The sequence below is a fragment of the Crinia signifera genome, chromosome 6, assembly GCF_055691185.1.
Source record: "Crinia signifera chromosome 6, ASM5569118v1, whole genome shotgun sequence".
In the NCBI taxonomy this organism is placed as follows: Eukaryota; Metazoa; Chordata; class Amphibia; order Anura; family Myobatrachidae; genus Crinia; species Crinia signifera.
This window is the reverse complement of record NC_139222.1, coordinates 170734700-170755555: the sequence shown is the minus strand read 5'-3', so window position 1 is coordinate 170755555 and position 20856 is coordinate 170734700. Positions and strand designations below refer to the sequence as shown.

The following is a 20856-nucleotide window of genomic DNA, read 5'->3' as shown; positions in this document are numbered from 1 at the left end:
ATAATTGGCCCAAATTGGCTTGGTTTGATGTTCCCTCGGATTCTATGCGCAGTCCTGTGTGCATCGGACCAGAGCAGGTAGTTGGACCTGCTGGCCATCCGACCACCCATCCTGGGACCTCTGACAGGTCCGAACAGCCGGTTAGGTGGCGGAGACGGGCAGTGGTGGCTATTTAAAGACATCCACCCAATTGGTTATCTGCTGGTAATACCATCAGATTAGTGGTGGCCAGTGATGTGGCATCAGTGCTCAATGCCGGGCCATATACACTGGGTGGCTTTTGAGCTGAAAGCAGCTCAAATGGCAAAGCTGAACTGCTTTCAGCTCAAAATCACCCAGTGTGTATGGGCCTTAAGACTTTCATATGCATCCATCTACATATTCAAAAACAACATCAAGATTGTAAGATCTTGTTTTCAATGTACTGAGAGGTTTGTATATATTTTGTGACCATTACAAGATGCTTTTTTATTTTGAAAAAATATGGCATTGTAAGTGTAGCGGTCATTAACATTAACAAATAAAATAATTTGTAGCATATCACCACAATTAAGTTTTGTCAAAATCATTTACAAAAGTGCAAAAATGTGTACTATGATATATGCTTTTGTAAGTTGAAGTGCTATGGTATTGTGGGCCAAGATGGAGGAATCTGCATGTAATTATAACCCATTAAACTTTGGTAAATTATATTCAAGGTGTGAAGAAGTTGCATTTAGTGGGGGCTGCATAGCATTTTTCTGACCCTTAAATGCTTGATGCAAGTACAATATAACACAATAAAGTGACACTTACTGTATGTTCTACAGAAGAATGGACATTCAATTAAATATATATATTTGTATTCCTTCCATTAGGCTCAGTTTCAGTTCAAATTAAGATGTGCTATGAGTGTTGCCCAACTTTAATGCATGAGGTGCATTTTCCCATTAACTGTTTTGTGGAACAAATGGAATCTAGCCTGTATCTTGCAGAGAGTTTACACTGCAAGCTACAATGTGACATGAACAGGTGTGACATAGCGGGCCAACAGTCAGGTGTCTGACGGTCAGTAGTCCAACATCGGAATCCCGATTGTGGTACTCCGACAGCGGAGCAAGCGCATAGAAGCCCCTTGTGGGCTCAGTGGCTCGCTGCGCTCACCACAGGTTCTACTCTTCCTCTATGGGGGTCGTGATCCCATGAGGGATCGCGACTGTCACGCATTTAACAGTCTGGATGTTGATGTCTGACTACTGAATGTCGGAATCCTGAGGTCATCCAGAACCCGGCATGAACGGATGGGGAGGTTTAATGTAAAGATTTTCTATGCAGCTCCAATAATAAATGCACTGCGAAATGTGCGATGTGCTCTCACACTATTGCTATTGGTAAGTATATGTTCAAACTACAAACTAATGTCTACACTAGTTTGTAAGGACCTAATCACTGATGGACAATTTTGTAGAGTCATGCAAATAGATAGTTGCAGCGCAGATACAAACCTGCCCTATGCAAGTTTGGAAATTAAATTTATTCGCAACTAACTTACTATCAAATGATTTTCCCAGTCTATGCAAATGAGTGGAACTCTGAACCTTTCACAACCGTCCCTTCGGCACGTTTGCATTTTTTTATGACAATCACAGAAAACGTCAGGTTAGCACTCATAAACAGCGACTTCCTGTCAATCCAGTTGCGATTAGATTTTATGTATTTGTTTTGTTGGGGAAGCATGCTGCAAGGATACATCCTCTTATCCAATGCCACTCCCTTCCACCAAAGATTATGCCCCATTCATCTTGTATTAAGCTTATCTCACGCAAGCTTCCCTGGCTTTTGTGGGAAAAAGTTTTGCTTGCCAAGATCAGATACTACAGACATACACAGGATTGCTTTGTGTAATGGTGAAATCCATACAAACATTTTTGCTTTAAATCATATACTGTGCCACAATATGGAAACACTGATTATTCAAGTTCCTGCTCACTCATGGGCAGTATTACATTCGTTCCGTGCACATTCCTAATGCCAAGCAAATGCAAATTAAATTCATATTTAATTGCAATTTGTACATAACCTTAAAGGACAAATATTGGGACATCGACACAATTCTCATATTTTGGGATATATACACCACCACAATGGATTTGAAATTAACCAAATGAGATGTTCTTTAACTGCAAACTTTCAACTTTAATTTGAGGGTATTTACATCCAAATCAGGTGAACAGTGCAGGATTACAACAGTTTACATATGTGTCTCCAACTTTTTAAGGGTCCAAAAGTAATGTGACAATCGACTCGAACCATTTCATGGACAGAGGTGGGCTATTCCCTCATTATTTCATCATCAACAAAGCAGGTAAAAGGTTTGGAGTTGATTCCAGGTGTGACATTTGCTTTTGGAATATGTTGCTGTCGACTCTCAATATGAGATCCAAAGAGCTATCACTATCAGTGAAGTAAGCCAACATTAGGCTGAAAAATCAAAACAAACCCATCAGAGAGATAGCAAAAACATTAGATGTGGCCAAATCAACTGTTTGGAACATTCTTAAAAATAAAGAACGCACCAGAGAGCTCAGCAACACTAAAGGACCCATAAGACCACAGAAAACAACTGTGGTGGATGACAGAAGATTTATTTCCCTGGTGAAGAAAAACCCCTTCACTACAGTTGGCCTAATCAAGAACACTCTCCAGGAGGTAGGTGTATATGTGTCCACACAATCAAGAGAAGACTTCACAAGACTGAATATAGAGGATTCATCACAAGATGTAAACCATTGGTGAGCCTCAAAAACAGGAAGACCAGATTAGAGTTTGCCAAACAGCATCTAAAAAGCCTTTACAGTTCTGGAACAACATCCTATGGACAGATGAGACTAAGATAAACTTGTACCAGAGTGATGGGAAGAGAAGAGTATGAAGAAGGAAATGAATTGCTCATGATCCAAAACATACAGCCTCATCAGTGAAGCATGGTGGTGCTCTCATGGCATGGACAGGTATGGCTGCCAATGGAACTGGTTCCCTTGTATTTATTGATAATGTGACTGCTGACAAAATCAGCAGGATGAATTCTGAAATATTTTGGGCAATATTATCTGCTCATATTCAGTCAAATGCTTCAGAACTCATTGAATGGCGCTTCACTGTGTAGATGGACAATGGCTCGAAGCATACTGTCAAATTAACCAAAGAGTTTTTTTTAAGGCAAAGAAGTGCAATGTTATATAATGGCCAAGTCAATCACCTGACCTGAATCCGATTAAGCATGCATTTCACTTGATGAAGACAAAACTGAAGGGAAAATGCCCCAAGAACAAGCAGGAACTGAAGACATTTGCACTAGAGGCTTGGCAGAGCATCACCGGGGATGAAACCCAGCGTCTGGTGATGTCTATGCATTCCAGACTTCAGACTGTAATTGACTGAAAAGGATTTGCAACAAAGTTTCAAAAAATGAAAATATGATTTAGGATTATTTAGTTTGTCCCATTACTTTTGGACCCTTAAAAGATGGGAGGCACATATAGAAACTGTTGTAATTCCTACACCGTTCACCTGATTTGGATATAAATACCCTCAAATCTGGTTTGGTTCATTTCAAATCCATTGTGGTGGTGTATAGAGCCCAAAATATGAGAATTGTATCGATGTCCCAATATTTATGGACCTGTATATATGTTTTATATTGTTTAGTATCTAGGAACTTATTTATGTATTTAGTATCTATGAATCGATTTGTATACAAAAAGCTATCAGAACTGATAATAACAACAATCTTTACAATCTTTAAGTCTTTTGATAAATTGATCATATGAATTTGAAAAAAAAAAAAAAAAACCCCATTGTGATGACTTTCCTATTTGAGCTATATGGCATTGACTACATGTAAGCTAATATTTGTATTCTTGGGGGCACAAAGCAAATGTCACAAATTCAAACAGGTACAGTATACACACTGTGGTATAAATATAAGTTTGTTCTGAACCTGCTAAAACGATACATACAACTATACCATATTGCTATATGACCTGCTATAACTTTACTGCTACTGTAAGTAATGCTAAAACTGTGGCAAAGCATGCTGGGATGTGTAGTTTAACCATAGCTACATCTAATATGGTGCTTAATTCATGTTTTTAAATAAATGGCAGTACACACTGAATGTTCAGAAAAACCAATGTAAAAAAAAGCCTTTCCCTGTGAATTAAAAAAATGTGTTTTTGTTTAAAAATGAATTGATGATAGTCTAAAGATAACACATGTGGTAATTGAAACAAATAACAAATACGAGGGGTATGCAATAAATTTCCATATATGCAGTGCATGGGTAGAGTAGACACAATCTTACTATATTATTGTGGACTATACTCTATGACTAAAATTCTTGTGAAATGTCAAAGAGCAGAAAGGTACATAGGCAACACTGTACACAGAAGAAGTCAGCATGTTCACTTCCTTCACAAACATAGGATATGTGTACTAGACACATATAATTCGCTATATTTCCTCCTGCGAACCGAAAGATAAAAAACGGACAGGGACGTTCCTATCTCACTGGGAACGGTCCTCTTCTCCGCCATTTAGAATGTTAAACCAGATAGGTAGTGGGTGTAGACACTTCCCCTTCACCAGAGAATTCTCTGGTGAAGGGGAAGTGTCTACACCCACTACCTATCTGGTTTAACATTCTAAACGGCGGAGAAGAGGACCGTTCCCAGTGAGATAGGAACGTCCCTGTCCGTTTTTTATCTTTCGGTTCGCAGGAGGGAATATAGCGAATTATATGTGCCTAGTACACATATCCTTGTTACATTGTGTTTTTGTGGTGCGGGGTCACCACGAGCTATATTTCCCACTAGCTGACCTTCAGCGCTGCTTTTTTTCTGTCTCATCATCCCTTTGTTGTCCTTCACAAACATGTTATGGATCTCAATAGAAGCAACTCGAGAGCCATGATCTCCAACAACTACAAAAGTGGTCTGCAACCAGGAGAGTTTTGACTGACAGAGATGCTTTTGGGGAGGAAGCACTATCCCGAACAACAGTGTTTGAATGTAATTTTAGTCTAAGAAATGGTCCCTGTAAGACGAGGAGCAATGTGGCCGACCTGTGTCTGCCATCACTGAAGACATAGTTGGTTCCGTGGGGCTGTTTTTGTGGCCAAATCATGTAGGGTATCTAGAGTCATGATTGATTGTCATTAGGTCAACCACTAATGGTTGGCAGTGCGTAGGTCGACACATTTAAATGGTCAACATACAAGGTCAACATTGACAGAAGGGCAACACATGCAAAAGGTCGACATAGACATGGTCAACACTGAAAAGGTTGACACACGTTTTTCATTCTTTTTGGGGTATTAGACCAACTTGGTTCATTATTTACCATCCAAGTGGACATAGAATGAAAATAGAATAGTGTGCCTGAAGCATGACGAGAGCAAGCAGGTCATGCGAGGGACACAATACACTCCTCACTCTGCATTATCTAGGACCCATATACGAATACAGATGGAACTTGGTATGTGCTAAATCTGCATGAGTCACTATCCCTTTTACTTTCTGTTGTTTTTCACTTGCCCAGCTCCGATATAAATTATATATTAATTATCTATATTTTAGATGCAGCTGTGCATTAAACATTAAAGATCCCCAAAGGATCCGACTTTTTAGAAGGATATCTTCATTATCTAAGATCCATAATCTAATACAGTTGGAACTTGGTATGTGCCTAATCTACACCGGTTATCCCTTTACCCCATTTTTGTCTTCTGCTTTCTGTTTCTTCCACTTGCTCTCCTCCTTTATAAATTATCTATCAATTATCTATGTTTTAGATGCAGCTGTGCATTAAACATTAAAGATCCTCAAAGGATCCGACTCTTTTAGAAGGTTTACATACAGGGAGTGAATATTCTCACTACCCACCAACACACGGGTATGTACCTGTCCACTTATTTTAAATCATCTATTTTTAACTGAGTCTATCATTTAGCTAATGAAGTTTTCTCTACCACCATAGAAATTTTGCCCCTGAGGAAGTCGTATCGACGAAACGCGTTGGGTGTATTTCCTTGTTTTGTATGAACCATACTACACACAGATGAAAACTACATGTTTTTAATAAATGTTGTATTAAATTGCTAATTGTGAATATCTGACTGGAATTTCCATTGATTGGTTACTTTCTGGTGGTGGAATTTATGATAGGGGCGCACTCTGTTTCTCTTTCTTCCATTTCTCCCACTTCCCCCACTAACAGGGGGGACTAATAGAGTTGCTGCCCCGACAGATATTAATTAGCGCATTGAAAGGGTATTTCTCTCATTTGACCATGTATATGTTGACATTTTGCTTGTGTTGACTTTCTGTCAATTTTTTTGTTGACCTTGAGTATGTCAACCATTTAAAGGTGTCATCCTACCCACCTTGAGTATGTCGACCTGGAGTCTATCTATAATTTATACCATAACTGTCATGTAGCTACTGTACCAATCATGCAGCAGCACGCCATTACTGGGGACTGGTACACCAACAAATGTCTGCTGCAAGTATTTGAAGCTTTCCAGGTGCCATTCAAGAATTCATGCTCATGGTGCCTTTCTCCATTATTACAATGTATCTGTCCACAAGTCCAGGAAAGTGGTACATTTTTTCGCCCATTAATATACCTTAGTCATCTGCCATACTGTCCATGAATGGCTACCTTTAACTTCTTTGTGTTCCCACAAATCAAGTGCAAGAACGTGCGGGATCATTTTTAGTCAACCAAAGCTATAGTGGAGACAGTGGAGACCAGCATGTAGAAGATATATCTGCTTCAGACTAGTTCAGCTGCTTCGCCAAGTGATTTGAGCACATGCAACTTTGCATAGACTCCACTGGTGAGCATGTTGAAAAAAAATGTAATGTTAACTTTCTTTGTAAATAAAACACTTTTTTTTTTTTTGCATCCGGAAACCTACTGCACACCCCTCATAGTTAAGTTATACTGTACAGAAAGGGACATGCATAAACTAAACGAGGATGAAAGTAGCCACAAATATAAGTGCATGCACATATCTAAAGCAAATGATATTCAATGCTGCAAAATCAAAATGAAATGGATATCAGAATTGTGGCACTCACCAAAACGACAAATTGACAAACTTTATTGGAATAATTAATGGCACTACAATTTGACAGAGTGGCTGAGAGGCAAGAAGGTAATTCCTTACTATTTTATGTGGCCAGGGGCACCAAGATGGGTGGGTGTCATGTACAAATTATGAAGCTTTGGGTCTGCTAAAAAGGTATAGCTGTACCTCCTCAAATGTGTGCTACCACCTCTTGACAAAATATAAGAGTTTGAAAGGGGATTGAAACAACAAATTGACACAATTTGCCTAGCCACCAACTTTTATGCTTGGTCTTCCATTACCCCCAACAAGGGTCAAATTACTCATGTTTATGTTACACAGATGCACTTATTTATGTTAAAAATTGGTTTTCACTCTCTTGAAATATATTCTACATAGCAAAAAAGTGGCAAAAAAAATATTGTTGATAATATTTACATTTATATTAAGTATGTTATTTATAATTGTTAATGGTTGCTAACATAATAAACCTTTTTAATGATTATCTATTAAAACAGATTTGGGTTACAGAATTTTTGTGCATATGAAGCTACAGTATAAAGGGTCTTCCACTGAAGAAAAGTACATTATACTCAGTTACATCAGGAATGAATACATTATACTCCCCCCACATTAGGAGTAAGAATACTTTACACTCAACCATGTAAATAGCAGGAGTATATTATATTTACCCACATTAGGAGAAAATAAGGTACTTGTGTATTATCCGGGAGCCCAATTTTTTCAGCGCACGCTAAAAAATCGTGTCGCATTGCATAGCAAACAATCATATCACATGCGATGCGACGCGATTGAACCCGATTTTTTATCGCACAGGCACCCAGATGCCTGATTCTTATGTTAAATGCCCCCCCAGACCCGATTTTTGATTGTACACCCACCCTGATGGGTGATTACTATGTTAAATGGCCCCCCCATTGTTAACGCCACCCCAGTATCAACGCAAACCTGAAGCGTGGCGAGCGCAGCGAGCCTGCGAGGGGTGGCGGTATGCGTCCTCCCCTACTATCCACGTCGGCGTGGAGTTCATTTTATATAGTGTGGCGAGCGCAGCGAGCCGCCGAGCCCGAGGCGTGGCGAGCGGACGCGGAATACATGTGAAGTAATACGTGTCCGCTCGCCACGTTTCGGGCTCGGTGGCTCGCTGCGCTCGCCACACTATATAGAATTAACTCCACGCCGACGTGGATATTGGGGGTATGAAAAGGTCGGAGGACGCGTACCGCCTCCCCTCACGGGCTCGCTGCGCTCGCCACGCTTCGGGGGGGGGGGGCATTTCACATAGTTATCACACATCAGGGTGGGTGTACAATTAAAAATCGGGTATGGGGGTGCATTTAGCATTGTAATCAGGCATCAGGGTGCCTGTACAATGTATTATCGGCTATAGTCGCATCGCATCGCATGCCACTAGTTAAGACATGTGATGCGACGCGATATTAAAATTGTACACTCCTCCCGGGAAAGGCTCAAAATCGGGTACAATCGCATCACATCGCATGACTTAAGTAGTGGCATGCGATGCGATGTATCGGGTGCCCGGATAATACACAAGTACCGGAAATTATACATTATACTCAGGTTAAGAGTAATAGGGCATCATACTCACCCATATATGGACTAAATGTACATTATACACACCCACTTTAGAAGTAAGAGTACATTATACTCACCCAAATTAGGAGTAGGAGTACAGTATACTAACCCACATTAGGAGTAAGATTATATTATACTCACCTAAATTAGGAGTTAAATTAGAAGTAAGAGTATAATATACTCATGTACATAAGGATTTAGAGTACATTAAACCTGGTCATATTAGCAATGAGAGAACACTATGGGGTAAATGTAGGAAGCAGCCATAAGAGTGTGCCAGTGGAGAAGTGGCCCATGGCAACCAATCAGCAGTAAAGTAACATTTATAATTTGCATACTGTAAAATTATACAGAGCAGCTGATTTGTTCACATGGACAACTTCTTTACTGGCACACTTAACTCTTATTACTTCTTTTACTCTGTATGGTAGTCATTTAATAACTTCCTGGAACTCGTAATAACACAAAAATTGAAGATAAACTTACGATAATTAGAAGAATAAAGTAGATGAAGTTGTAAAAGGAGTGAGCATCCATGACAAAATACATGATGTCCACCCAACCTTCTAAAGTTATCACCTGAAATAAAACAAAAATAAAAAGGATTGTCAGTTAACCAAAGACATCAAGAGTAAAATCACAATAATGTGTATGTCAGTTTTCTTTTATAGTAAGTCAATATGCTATTGAAGTGCTTTGGAATGGAAATAGGGTACTTGTGTAGTTTCACGGCGCCAGCATGGCGCCGTGCTACTTCCGGGTTCTACGCTCGCCACAAACTATGTTAAAAAAAGTAACTTAACTCCATGCCAACATGGATAGTTCATACCCCCACTATCCATGTTGGCATGGAGTTGATTTTAAATAGTGTGGTGAGCGTAGCGAGCCACCGAGCCGTGAAACTACACAAGTACCGGAAATAGTAATTAATTTCAACTATGTGCAAATAAATGCATTTTTAAATATCATCAACTTAAAAAAACTGACTAAAACAACATAATGCAGGAAGATAACTATTATTTTAATAGTAATAAAGTATACATATTAAGATTTTTTAGTCTTTCCTGGAACGTTTTGTGATGTAGGCCATGCACAGGGCTGCCAAGAGAAATTCTGGGCCCCGGTACAAGAACTTCATGGGGCCCCCATGGACGGAGCTTCCCGCACACTCTGCGGACCCGTTGTTACTTCACTGCTTTCAAGGTGGATACACATACAAATATTTACACTGTAATGCCGATTACACATGTCACACACCCATTACATATTATACCACATGCCATAATTCTCATTACACGTTATGCCACACACCATAATGCTCATTGCATATTAGGGGGTTAACATGCTCATTGCCATGGGATTAACCTGCTCTGCCAGGGGTTAACATTCTCTGCCAGGGGTTAACATGCTCTTTGCCATGGGATTGACCTGTTCTGCCATGGTTTACATGCTCTGACTGGAGTTACATGCTCTGCCAGGGGTTAACATGCTCTGCATATTAGGGGGTTAACATGCTCGTTGCCATGGGATTAACCTGCTCTGCCAGGGGTTAACATACTCTTTGCCATGGGATTAACCTGCTCTGCCAGGGGTTCACATGCTCTTTGCCATGGGATTAACCTGTTCTGCCATGGGTTACATGCTCTGACTGGAGTTACATGCTCTGCCAGGGGTTAACATGCTCTGCATATTAGGGGGTTAACATGCTCGTTACCATGGGATTAACCTGCTCTGCCAGGGGTTAACATTCTCTGACAGGGGTTAACATGCTCTTTGCCATGGGGTTAACATTCTCTGCCAGGGGTTAACATGCTCTTTGCCATGGGATTAACCTGCTCTGCCATGGGTTACATGCTCTGCCAGGGGTTACATGATCTTTGCAAAGGATTTACACATACCTTCCAACATGACCCATTCCATTAGGTACAAAATGCTCTGTTTCTGGACTTCCCTGCCAGTGGCAGTTACAGAGGTGGGGCTGCAGAACAGTCCAATATTCAAAAAATGGAGCCACATATACTACAACCCCAAACATCACTGTCCTGGACTCACTGGCAGGTGATGTGACCCCCCTCTTTGAATTTTGGACTGTGCTGGAGTCCAACCTCTGTAACTGCCACTGGCAGGGAAGTCCAGGAATAGAGCATTTTGTACCTAATGGAATGGGTCATGTTGGAGGGTATGTTTACATGCTCTGCCATGGGTTACATGCTTTGCCAGGGGTAACACGCTCGTTGCCATGGATTTACAGTACATGCTGACTTCCAGAGTTGCATCTGAGCCCCAGCAGCATGCAGGGAGGCGGCAGACACAGAGCAACCAGCCACCCACCTTCCACCTTGGAACACAGTGAACTGGACATGGATGGGGAACCAGGTCTGGGACTGCTAGGCTGGAGACATGACACTAGCCCCTGCTGCTGCTGATGGCGGCTGGGATGTGGAGAGGGTCAGACTGGATTCTGCGGAGTGGGTGGTATTCCCGCGGGAGGTGGCTCTCTCTGACCCAGCTCCTCCCGGCGCCCAGGGACTACCTACCCTAAGCATCCTCCTGTTGTCGAGCCACGGTAAACTCCAAAGTCACGTGGCTAGCTTTCAACAGGCCCTGGACTTAAAGAGCAGAACAACACTCAGAAGGACCTCTGTGATGCTGCTGCCCCCACGTCTGCCCACATCCGCACTCCCAATGCCGCCGCTGAACAGCTGACTCTGGTGCACTCAGACCCGGTGGACTTGCCACCAAATTAAAAAAACCTTTGTGTCCAGACCAGGGCCCCCCTGACAGGCCCGGGCCCGGGTAAATTGTACCTGCTCCCCCCCTCTCTCGGCACCCCTGGCCATGCAACATTTTAGTTGCCCTTCTTTGTATAGTCTCTAATGTATTTATATCCTTCTGGAGATATGGCCTCCAGAACTGAACACAGTACTCTAGATGAGGTCGTACCAATGACCTATACAGTGGCATTATTACTTCTTTCTTTCTACTGCTGGTACCTCTCCCTATGCAACCAAGCATCTGACTTGCCTTCTTCATTGCTTTGTTACATTGTCTACCTGCCTTTAAGTCACCTGAAATAGATCCCTCTCTTCCTCAGTAGTTTCCATTATAGTGCTCTTTATACTATATTTAGTCTTTGGATTTTTGAGACCCAAGTGAATGTTTTGCATTTTTTGGCTGTAACTAATGTACCCAACCACTAATGCAGTGCAATATGTACCAAACCACAAGTGGTAACTACTATTAAGTTACTAAAATGGTGAAAAAATTGGTTGTTTAATGTATGTCTGGTACAAAGGTGTTCTACATCTGGATGCACCTTGTTTCAGAATTGGTTTGGTGTTTGCAACTGTGTGATTGCAGCTGTGTGAAAACATTTTACACACAATAATTCTAAAGTTCAGGGTACTTACTTTAGGAAATGACTAAGGGTCTAAAACCATTGAATAAACATGACACTAGAGGGCATTAGAGTACTAGTTTAAATTGCAATATTACTGTGTTCAGTTAAAAATTGTTTAAATGCTAGGATGTAATTGATATACATATATGCACAAAAAAATATCTTGCTGTACTCAATGCCAACAATACAGCAAGGTAATGCATGAGATCTGTACCTTGGAGAGAGCGCCTTCAGACATGTGGGAGGATTAGGGTACCTCCAGATGAGTTGTCTCTCAATAATAACATGAACATGACTCAGAATAGTTAAGACTACTCAGGAACAGCCGCAAGTGGTTTATCACGTAAAACATGTGTAATGGAGACGCCTGCAGTTTGTGTACATATAGCATTGCATCTTTTGTACTGGTTTAGAGTAGTACAATTTATACAAGGATGGATTCTCAGTAAAACAGCGCTACAACCGCAGCTGGATTGCTATCCAGGAGCACCAACTCCTTAACATTTAAACATAGACATAAAGAAAAAGGGTAGCTCTCCAGCGCTGGTTGAATCCAATACAAGTTGGATCAGTAGTGTCTTTGAGTCCGTACCCCAAAGGGACCACACTGACCTTGGTGTTGGTCCCTATATACAGGCAAAGGTATCTTTACGGATTCAATTTCAAGGTGATCGTATACACTCCTATCTAGACACGGGGGGATTACAACTGACCTTGTTGCAATTCCCTATATGCACATCACGGTTTCTTTAAAAGCTGCAATTTTTCTGTGACACATACACTCTGTTTCAGATAGTACTGACCTGGTGGCAATGCCCTATGTTCATATAGGGGTTTCTTTTAGTGCGTCTCAGTCAGCAAAATGAGTCCCCAGACCAAGGCAGCATGAATCCAAAATGTCCAAAATTTATTGCAGATAAAATTCCAATACGAATAAAAGGTAAGGTGCCCTGAGGAAGGATTTAACTTTGAAACGCGTTGGTGTGTGAGGAGGGAGGTACGGACAGCTTCAGGATCAGACCCCTGCCATCGGTCCCACCATTCTCTATCTCAGTCCGGATGAGTTAGATTTTTTAGGTGGTTATATCTGGAGCTCTCGGTCCCTCTCTTTATTTTTTAAAAAATTACCTTTTATTCGTATTGGAATTTTATCTGCAATAAATTTTGGACATTTTGGATTCATGCTGCCTTGGTCTGGGGACTCATTTTGTTGACTGGGACGCACTAAAAGAAACCCCTATATGAACATAGGGCATTGCCACCAGGTCAGTACTATCTGAAACAGAGTGTACGTGTCACAGAAAAATTGCAGCTTTTAAAGAAACCGTGATGTGCATATAGGGAATTGCAACAAGGTCAGTTGTAATCCCCCCGTGTCTAGATAGGAGTGTATACGATCACCTTGAAATTGAATCCGTAAAGATACCTTTGCCTGTATATAGGGACCAACACCAAAGTCAGTGTGGTCCCTTTGGGGTACGGACTCAAAGACTATACTGATCCAACTTGTATTGGATTCAACCAGCGCTGGAGAGCTACCCTTTTTCTTTATGTCTGGTTTAGAGTAGTGTCCAGGGGATTTTTTTTTATGTATTCTCAGCTAAAGACATGTCTATTTACCAGCCAGGTATTTGATTAGGTAGATAGAGCCGATATCGCTTTAACAGCTGCTGAGATGTGTTATACTTGAGATCAAGTTATGCTTAATGCATATAAAATGCATAATGCATAGCTCCAGATAAACCCTTTCATGTGTATTCTACATAGCTGCTTGAGATCTATTATATGCCGTGGTATATTTCTATGTTTTATAAATAAAGGGAATCCAATTTTACTATATACTTTTAGTAATTAGGGGAATATAGATAACTGTTATATTGTGTTTTTTTTTATGTAATATATAATATTAAATGGTATTGATGTCTTGCACAATGAAGAATGGAAATGTAGAAATCCCCTATAATCTGAGTAGCTACTGTCACGCAGCTACCCACAGCCATTGAGACTCAGGCATTAATATGAATGAACATAGTGCATCACAGCTGAGCAGGATACCATCCTGCGTTCTCCCCTGCATATCTATCTCCTGCAATTTGCACATTATCTGTATCACCCAAAAGGGATTTATTACGTGCAAAGCACTACCTTGGAGAACTGGAACACCATCATTCAATATTATTTCACATCAAAGCACTGACTACAGCTATCAGAATAATTAAAGTATATGCTGAAGTGATTACCAGATGTGCCTTCCTTGATTACAGAGTTTTGATTAAATTAAATTATGTAATTGTTTTTATTGGGAAACATTGTTTTATTGACATGTGCCTATGTACAGTGAATACATTAACATTTTATATAAATGCATATCTGAAGTGATTACCGTACTCTTTTGCACTCCCTGGGTAAATTAATTTACCACTTTAAGTTTTGTTTCGTATAGCTTTTGCCTGCTGGGGTGTTGCAATCTAATGAAGAACTGTTTTGGTTATGTCCACAGGACAGGTGTCTTACATTGTGTCCAGATATTTGTTTCTCTTTGTGGTCAACATTTGTTGTAAAAAATTGCAACTTCACCCTATACTCGCATTGTAATATTTGTATTAATGAATTACATAAATATTGCTCTTTTCCATCTAAATTTCAAGTTTTGCACTTTTTCAAACAGAGATGCCCATAAAATTGGGATACTGGGCAATCAAAGTTGGCTGATATGTCCGCACCCAGGCACTATGGAGAAGCCAGGCAGCAAATGCTGCTGAATTAAATTCCGCCCATAAGGAGTTAAATCTAGGCCATAACTGGAATGCACAGAAGCTCAACAATTAGACCTATGGGACCCAAAGTGAGCAGGCAAGTCCCACCCACACAGAGTACACTGAGGCATGGTATGATTTTGTTAGTATCATATACATTGCAGTACCACTCTATCACACAAATGACAACAACAAGTGAATCCAATAATCAACAGTAAAAAGCATATTTATTATCGGGTTTTAGACCTTATAAACACAATTTCTTATCATTGTTTAAAGTAGCAACAATAAATATTTAACCACCATCCTATCCCCCCCCCCCCCCTTCAGTGGCGGTGGGAGCAGAATAACCAGGACTACCAGCGCCAATGAAGAGAACCACCAATGTCGGCCTGCAGCAGAGCACAGAAGAATCTGGAGGCCTGAGAACGAGAGAGCCCAGCAGCTGGCACCAGAGCACAGGAGGACCTGGCAGTCAGTGCACAGGGGAACCCAGCAGCCGTAGATGAAGCGAGCACAGTGGCCGGCGCCGGAGTACAGGAAAAGCTGCTGGCCAGCACCAGAGAACTGGAGGCAGGTGCTTGTGTGCTGAGAGACCTACCACTGCGGGAGAGGGGGTGCTACACAATGCTATCAGAACCCTTGCTCTACCCCTCCCCTCACCAGATCTTTCCCCTTCCCAGTCTACTCTCAATCCTGGTTTCCCCTGTCTTCCCCTCCCCTTTTCTCTCCTACATGTTCAAGGTGAGGTGTAATTTCGCTCCAGCAGGTATGAGATCAGGGAAGACTGCAAAAGCACAGCAGCAGGGTAGAAGACACCCTTCACTCCTCTTTTCTGTGCAGCACAAGAGGCTGAAAGGCACCGTGGGATGGTGAGATAGAACAGTACCCAGCAGAAGGCTAAACACCCTAAAACCCACTCACTCTAAAACCCTTGCTCGTAGATCTAAGGCCAATATGCATAAGGTGCCAGCTGATTGAAGAAAATAAAGTCCCATGAGTAAGGGAACACCAGGTTGGAGATCCTCATGGCCACTGCACTGTAAGGAAGCTACCCGCAAAAGCATTATGGGAGTGCTGATCTCACGCCAAGTGTACCACACATCCATTAAGTATGGCCATTTAGCCAAATTTAAGGAAGATGCCTCTGATTCTGGGATTCCTTCTTTGCCTCTAACTCCACCCACTCTTTATTGTAGACAATGGGGGGGGGGTTTGCTATCGGGCCCAACAAGTCCTAATTACACCCCTGTTAATATGGATCCCTGTTTGGTGGTATTCAACAGCACTCATGCCAGCGATGGTAAATACAGTTTCGTGCAGCTGTCTGCAAACTGTACCATGTGCCAGATATAATACAATCCCTTCATCAAATATTTCCTTCTTATCTTTTCTCCTGCTCAAATAATCTGTTTCTAATACACCCTCATCACTGTTGTGGGACTTGATGTAATGTTGCTTCTCCTAATTTTGGCAACCTCCATTACAGAGTAAGAAATATAGTTAGGTAAAGTTTTTGCTTTTTTATAGTTTACTGTAGTTTGGTTTGGGGAATGTTAGATTAAGTTTTACAATGTCTAATGTCTTGAAAAAAAAAAAAAAATAACGATAGCTTCAGGAACAAGCTGAGCCGAGGAGCAGTGTTCATTTGTTCACCTAGACAAAATCAACTTTGGGCCAGGCTGCCTGCACCCAGGCACTTCATGATTGCAATAAGCATCCGTGTGGAGCAGCTGGAGAACCTGCTTCACTGCTGTCAGCAGCATGCACACTGTTATTAAGTTGTCAGACCCAGCAGACAGCTAGAAGCAACCTGAGTGTTGGATAGTGGAGTCATTGAACAAACAGCATGTCAGGAGGTCCCCAGACACTGATTAGCAGATGTGTGGGAATATCTACCAATCCCAATGCAGGAAGCTGGGGTCTATTTTGTCACCAACAGAGATTTGAGGATGGTTTGTCTGCATTATAAAGCCAACATATATTTGGGTTCTCTGTAATAAAGCCATCAAAGGATAAGAGGAGGAAGGTCTGAATGATTAACATAGATCTGATATGGCTGCATTAAAAAGGCACAATTTTTTTACTATAAAGTACCAGAAAAGCAAACAACCTGCATTGTTAAAACATCAGAATTTTGAGAGTTTGCATTGTATAGTTGTCTAAAAAAACAAACAAAAAAACATGGTTTGCATTAAGTACTAGGTGCTATTATGCATTGGGCGGTATTCAATTACTTTTATCGCCAGTCACGGCGATACTGTTTTTAGATCCGCCATCAATTCGCCGGCTTTTTTGCGGTGATTCGCCATGCATGGGGATTCGCCGGGACTCGCCGAGTCACCCTATTCAACGTGGCTGAGATTCGCCGCCCCTAACGGCGAATCTCAGCCAATCCGCCGTATCCCTAAACAGCTCCATTACTGTAGTCAGTGTTTAAGAAATTGCAGTGAAATGCAAAAAAAATGCAAATTACCCTGAAAAAAACGATTCCAATACAGCAGACTGCAAAAGCTGTGTAATTTCCTCAAAGGCCAAACGAAGGAGTGAGGGGGGGAGGAGATTCATGGGTAATTGAGGTGAATCATGGGTAATAACAATGCATTGTGGGAGAAAAAAAAATACCAGAAAAAATTAAATATATATTTATATAGCACTTCTACAACCATAAAATCACACAAGGGCAGCAAATAATATTAGATTACACTTGCAGAGTTAAATTGAACACTTAAAACCAATTATTTCAGAAGTTCATATAAAAGTTCACCATAAAAAGATGACGAGGGAAACTCGGTGAAGAACGGCGATAAGAATCAAGAAATAGATTCGCCAACTTCTCATTGAATACACTATTGGCGAATCATGGCGAATCCTGGCGAATCCCAATGAAAAATCCTATTGACAAAGCCCGGCGATTTGCAGCGAATAACATATGGCGAATTGTCCTTCATTCGCCGGTCGCCATCGGCGAATATAGCTCATTGAATAGGGTGATTCGCTTTTGGAGCTCCAAAAATCGCCGACACACACGAAAAAAATCACAGATTCGCCATAAAACTTGGCAAATCTGCCTCATTGAATACCGCCCATTGGGCGGTATTCAATGTGAATACCGGCGACGTGCAGCGAATCCTGTTTAGGATTCCCTGCACATTCGCCACTACTCGCTGCGTTCCGGAGCCTCGCCAGCTCCGGTATTCAACGAGTCAGGGGCTCGCTGCCCCTGACTGGCGAATTTGAGCTCCTGCGGCGGGCGCCGCAGGGAGTCTTAGGGCGGTGGCAGGCAGGGAGATAGAAGTCTCGGTTTTTTGGGGGGACAGGGGGAAAGGACGGTCAGTCGCACAGGTTTATTTACAAATGTATTTCAGACAGGACCCTCATGGAAGTAGATTTATTCCTTTATATTTAGGAAGAGGGTGTGCTACCACTGGACATGGATCGAGGCTCAAGCAAAAAGGAGAAAAGGAAATGTCTTTCTGTGTGGTGCACCTCATGAGAAAAATAGCATAAAATTTAGCTTTTATTAACTTATATTAAAAGACAAAGAGGCGAAATATAGACAAAACAGCGAAACATAAAACACGGACAGTGTATTAAAAAGGATAAGCGAATTTATCCTCACTCAGGGCCTTATTCGAGTTCACTCTTTCAGACAAAATCCTTCTTAGATGGACAAAACCATGTGCACTGCAGGGGGGCAGATGTAACTTGTGCAGAGATAATTAGATTTGGGTGGGGTTTTACTTCAAAGTGAGATCTATATTGCAGTGTTAAAATAAAGCAGCCAGTATTTACCCTGCAAAGAATCACTAAGAAATCACCAAATCTATTTCTATCTGTACATGTTACATCTGCCCCCCCTGCAGTGCACATGGTTTTGTCCATCTAAGAAGGATTTTGTCAGAAAGAGTGAACTCGAATAAGGCCCTCCGTGTGGCCCAATTCCCCTGTGGTCCCCTTTAAGAGTTTGCAAACGGTGTTTCTTTTTTAATTAGAACCGTGCTGACAGGCAGTGAGTACTAGTATTGTGGGAGTACAACATGCTTTACTATATGTGCCCTGTCAGATTGGAGTTGTGTCCAGAAATCTGGAAATGCCTATCACCTTAAGCACTATGGCTTGGAAACTGTGTAACCAATATACCAATTAATCCCAGATAGTGTGGTATTAATTAGGGAGTTACAGAGGCCCCTCCAAAAAGCACACCAGTGTCTGAGCAATCACCATACAATTGGGACTGCAGATCTCCCCAGCCTGCGGTAGCCAATGAGGACTGCCACTCCTCTGGCACCCCGTGTTAGCCGGGGGTATAGAGATGATACACTGGTGGTTAACCCTTCAAGAGCTAAGGCATGCGGGGGCGTGTCAAATACAGCGCCGTCCGAGTTATTGCCCGCTCTAGAAGGTAAGGCGGAAGCTCATACACAGCGAGCAAGGCAGGCGGCAGCGTGTCAAGTACAACGCTGTCCGTCTTATAGCCTGCTCCTAATAAATACAAGGTAGCGGCAAAAGTAAACAGAGACTATGGTGAGCGGCGGCGTGCCAAATACAACGCCGTCCGACTTAACACCAGCTCTGTAAAACAGCAAGCTGCAGCACAGACGTCTCACGCTGCAGCCTGAGACAATTAGTGAGCCCAGTGGAGACTGGCATTCACTCGGTCTAAAAATTTAACTAGACACAATCAAAATGCAGTATAAGTGGGGAGGGGAAGAGGGAATAACACACTGAGGGTTAGGTCAGTGTACACTTCGCAAACAGAGCTTCATCAGGACCAACCTGGCAGGTCCCCGGAAGCCCATTATATACCTGCTGCCTTAATGATTGATTCACATGAGGTGTTGCAGGTAGGTGTGTGCAATACGCCCATTCATTGGTCATTCATCCCGTGGGTGTGTGTATGGTAATCCACATTCTAATGCTGGATTGAATCTTCTCCTGCACGGCATACATACCACACATCTGCAGGTGTGTAGCCTCCATGCAATTTTTGTACATACAATAATTTTAAACCTGAATTTTATGGTGAACATAACGTGCATCGGTGGAATACCGTGCACATAAGGATATATACAGGCATGTGCCTGACTTTTTCAACATATGTGTCACACAGTTGTAATAATAAACAAGTGAAAAATGTTTATCAGAAAGATGAAGATGACCCAAGCACTAAGATTTTGTTAGGTGTTAACTGTTGCGGTTAATCTCCCCACAGGGACATCATTCTCGCATCTAAATTCCACTCAGGATATTCATTCATTCTGTGCTGGAAACACCACACATCTGCAGGTGTGTAGCCTCCATGCAATCTTTATACATAGCATGGTTTCAGACCTGAATCTTATGGTGAACATAACGTGCATTGGGAGAATACCATACACATAGGGATATGCTAACATAGCAGCATCCTGATGCTGGATTGAATCTTCGGTACTTATGTAATATCTGGGCTCCCGTTTTTCTTATGAGACCGCATCCCCTCGCGGGGCTCGCTGCGCTCGCCACGCTTCGGGCACGGTGGCTCGCTGCGCTCGCCACACTATATAAAATCAACTCCATGCGTAGTTGGATAGTAGGGGTATGAAAAAATGGGGTGCATTTAACATGGGAGCCCAGATAATACATAAGTACTGAATCTTCTACTGCACGGCATACACACCACATATCTGCAGGTGTGTAGCCTCCATGCAATTTTTGTACATAACCTAATTTCAGACCTGAATTTTTTATGGTGAACATAACGTGCATTGGTGGAATACCGTGCACATAAGGATATATACAGGCATGTACCTGACTTTTTCAACATATGTGTCACACAATGGTAATAATAAACAGGTGAAAAAATGTTTATTAGAAAGATGAAGATGACCAAAGCACTAAGATTTTATTAGGTGTTAACTGTTGCAGTTAATCTCCCCACAGGGACATCATTCTCGCATCTAAATTCCACTCAGTATATTCATTCATTCTGT

The 20856-nt window shown here is 41.7% G+C and overlaps 1 protein-coding gene across 5 annotated transcripts in view; it reads right to left on the bottom strand.

Moving 5' to 3' along the window:
* The window catches only part of CACNA1G (calcium voltage-gated channel subunit alpha1 G), a 317812-nt gene that overhangs the window by 140546 nt on the left and 156410 nt on the right, over window positions 1–20856 (bottom strand). For all 5 annotated transcript variants that reach the window (XM_083148098.1, XM_083148097.1, XM_083148094.1 and 2 more), the window contains exon 7: window positions 9215–9307. In XM_083148098.1, coding sequence (XP_083004224.1) covers window positions 9215–9307 — 93 coding nt within the window. The remainder of the gene's footprint in view (window positions 1–9214; window positions 9308–20856) is intronic.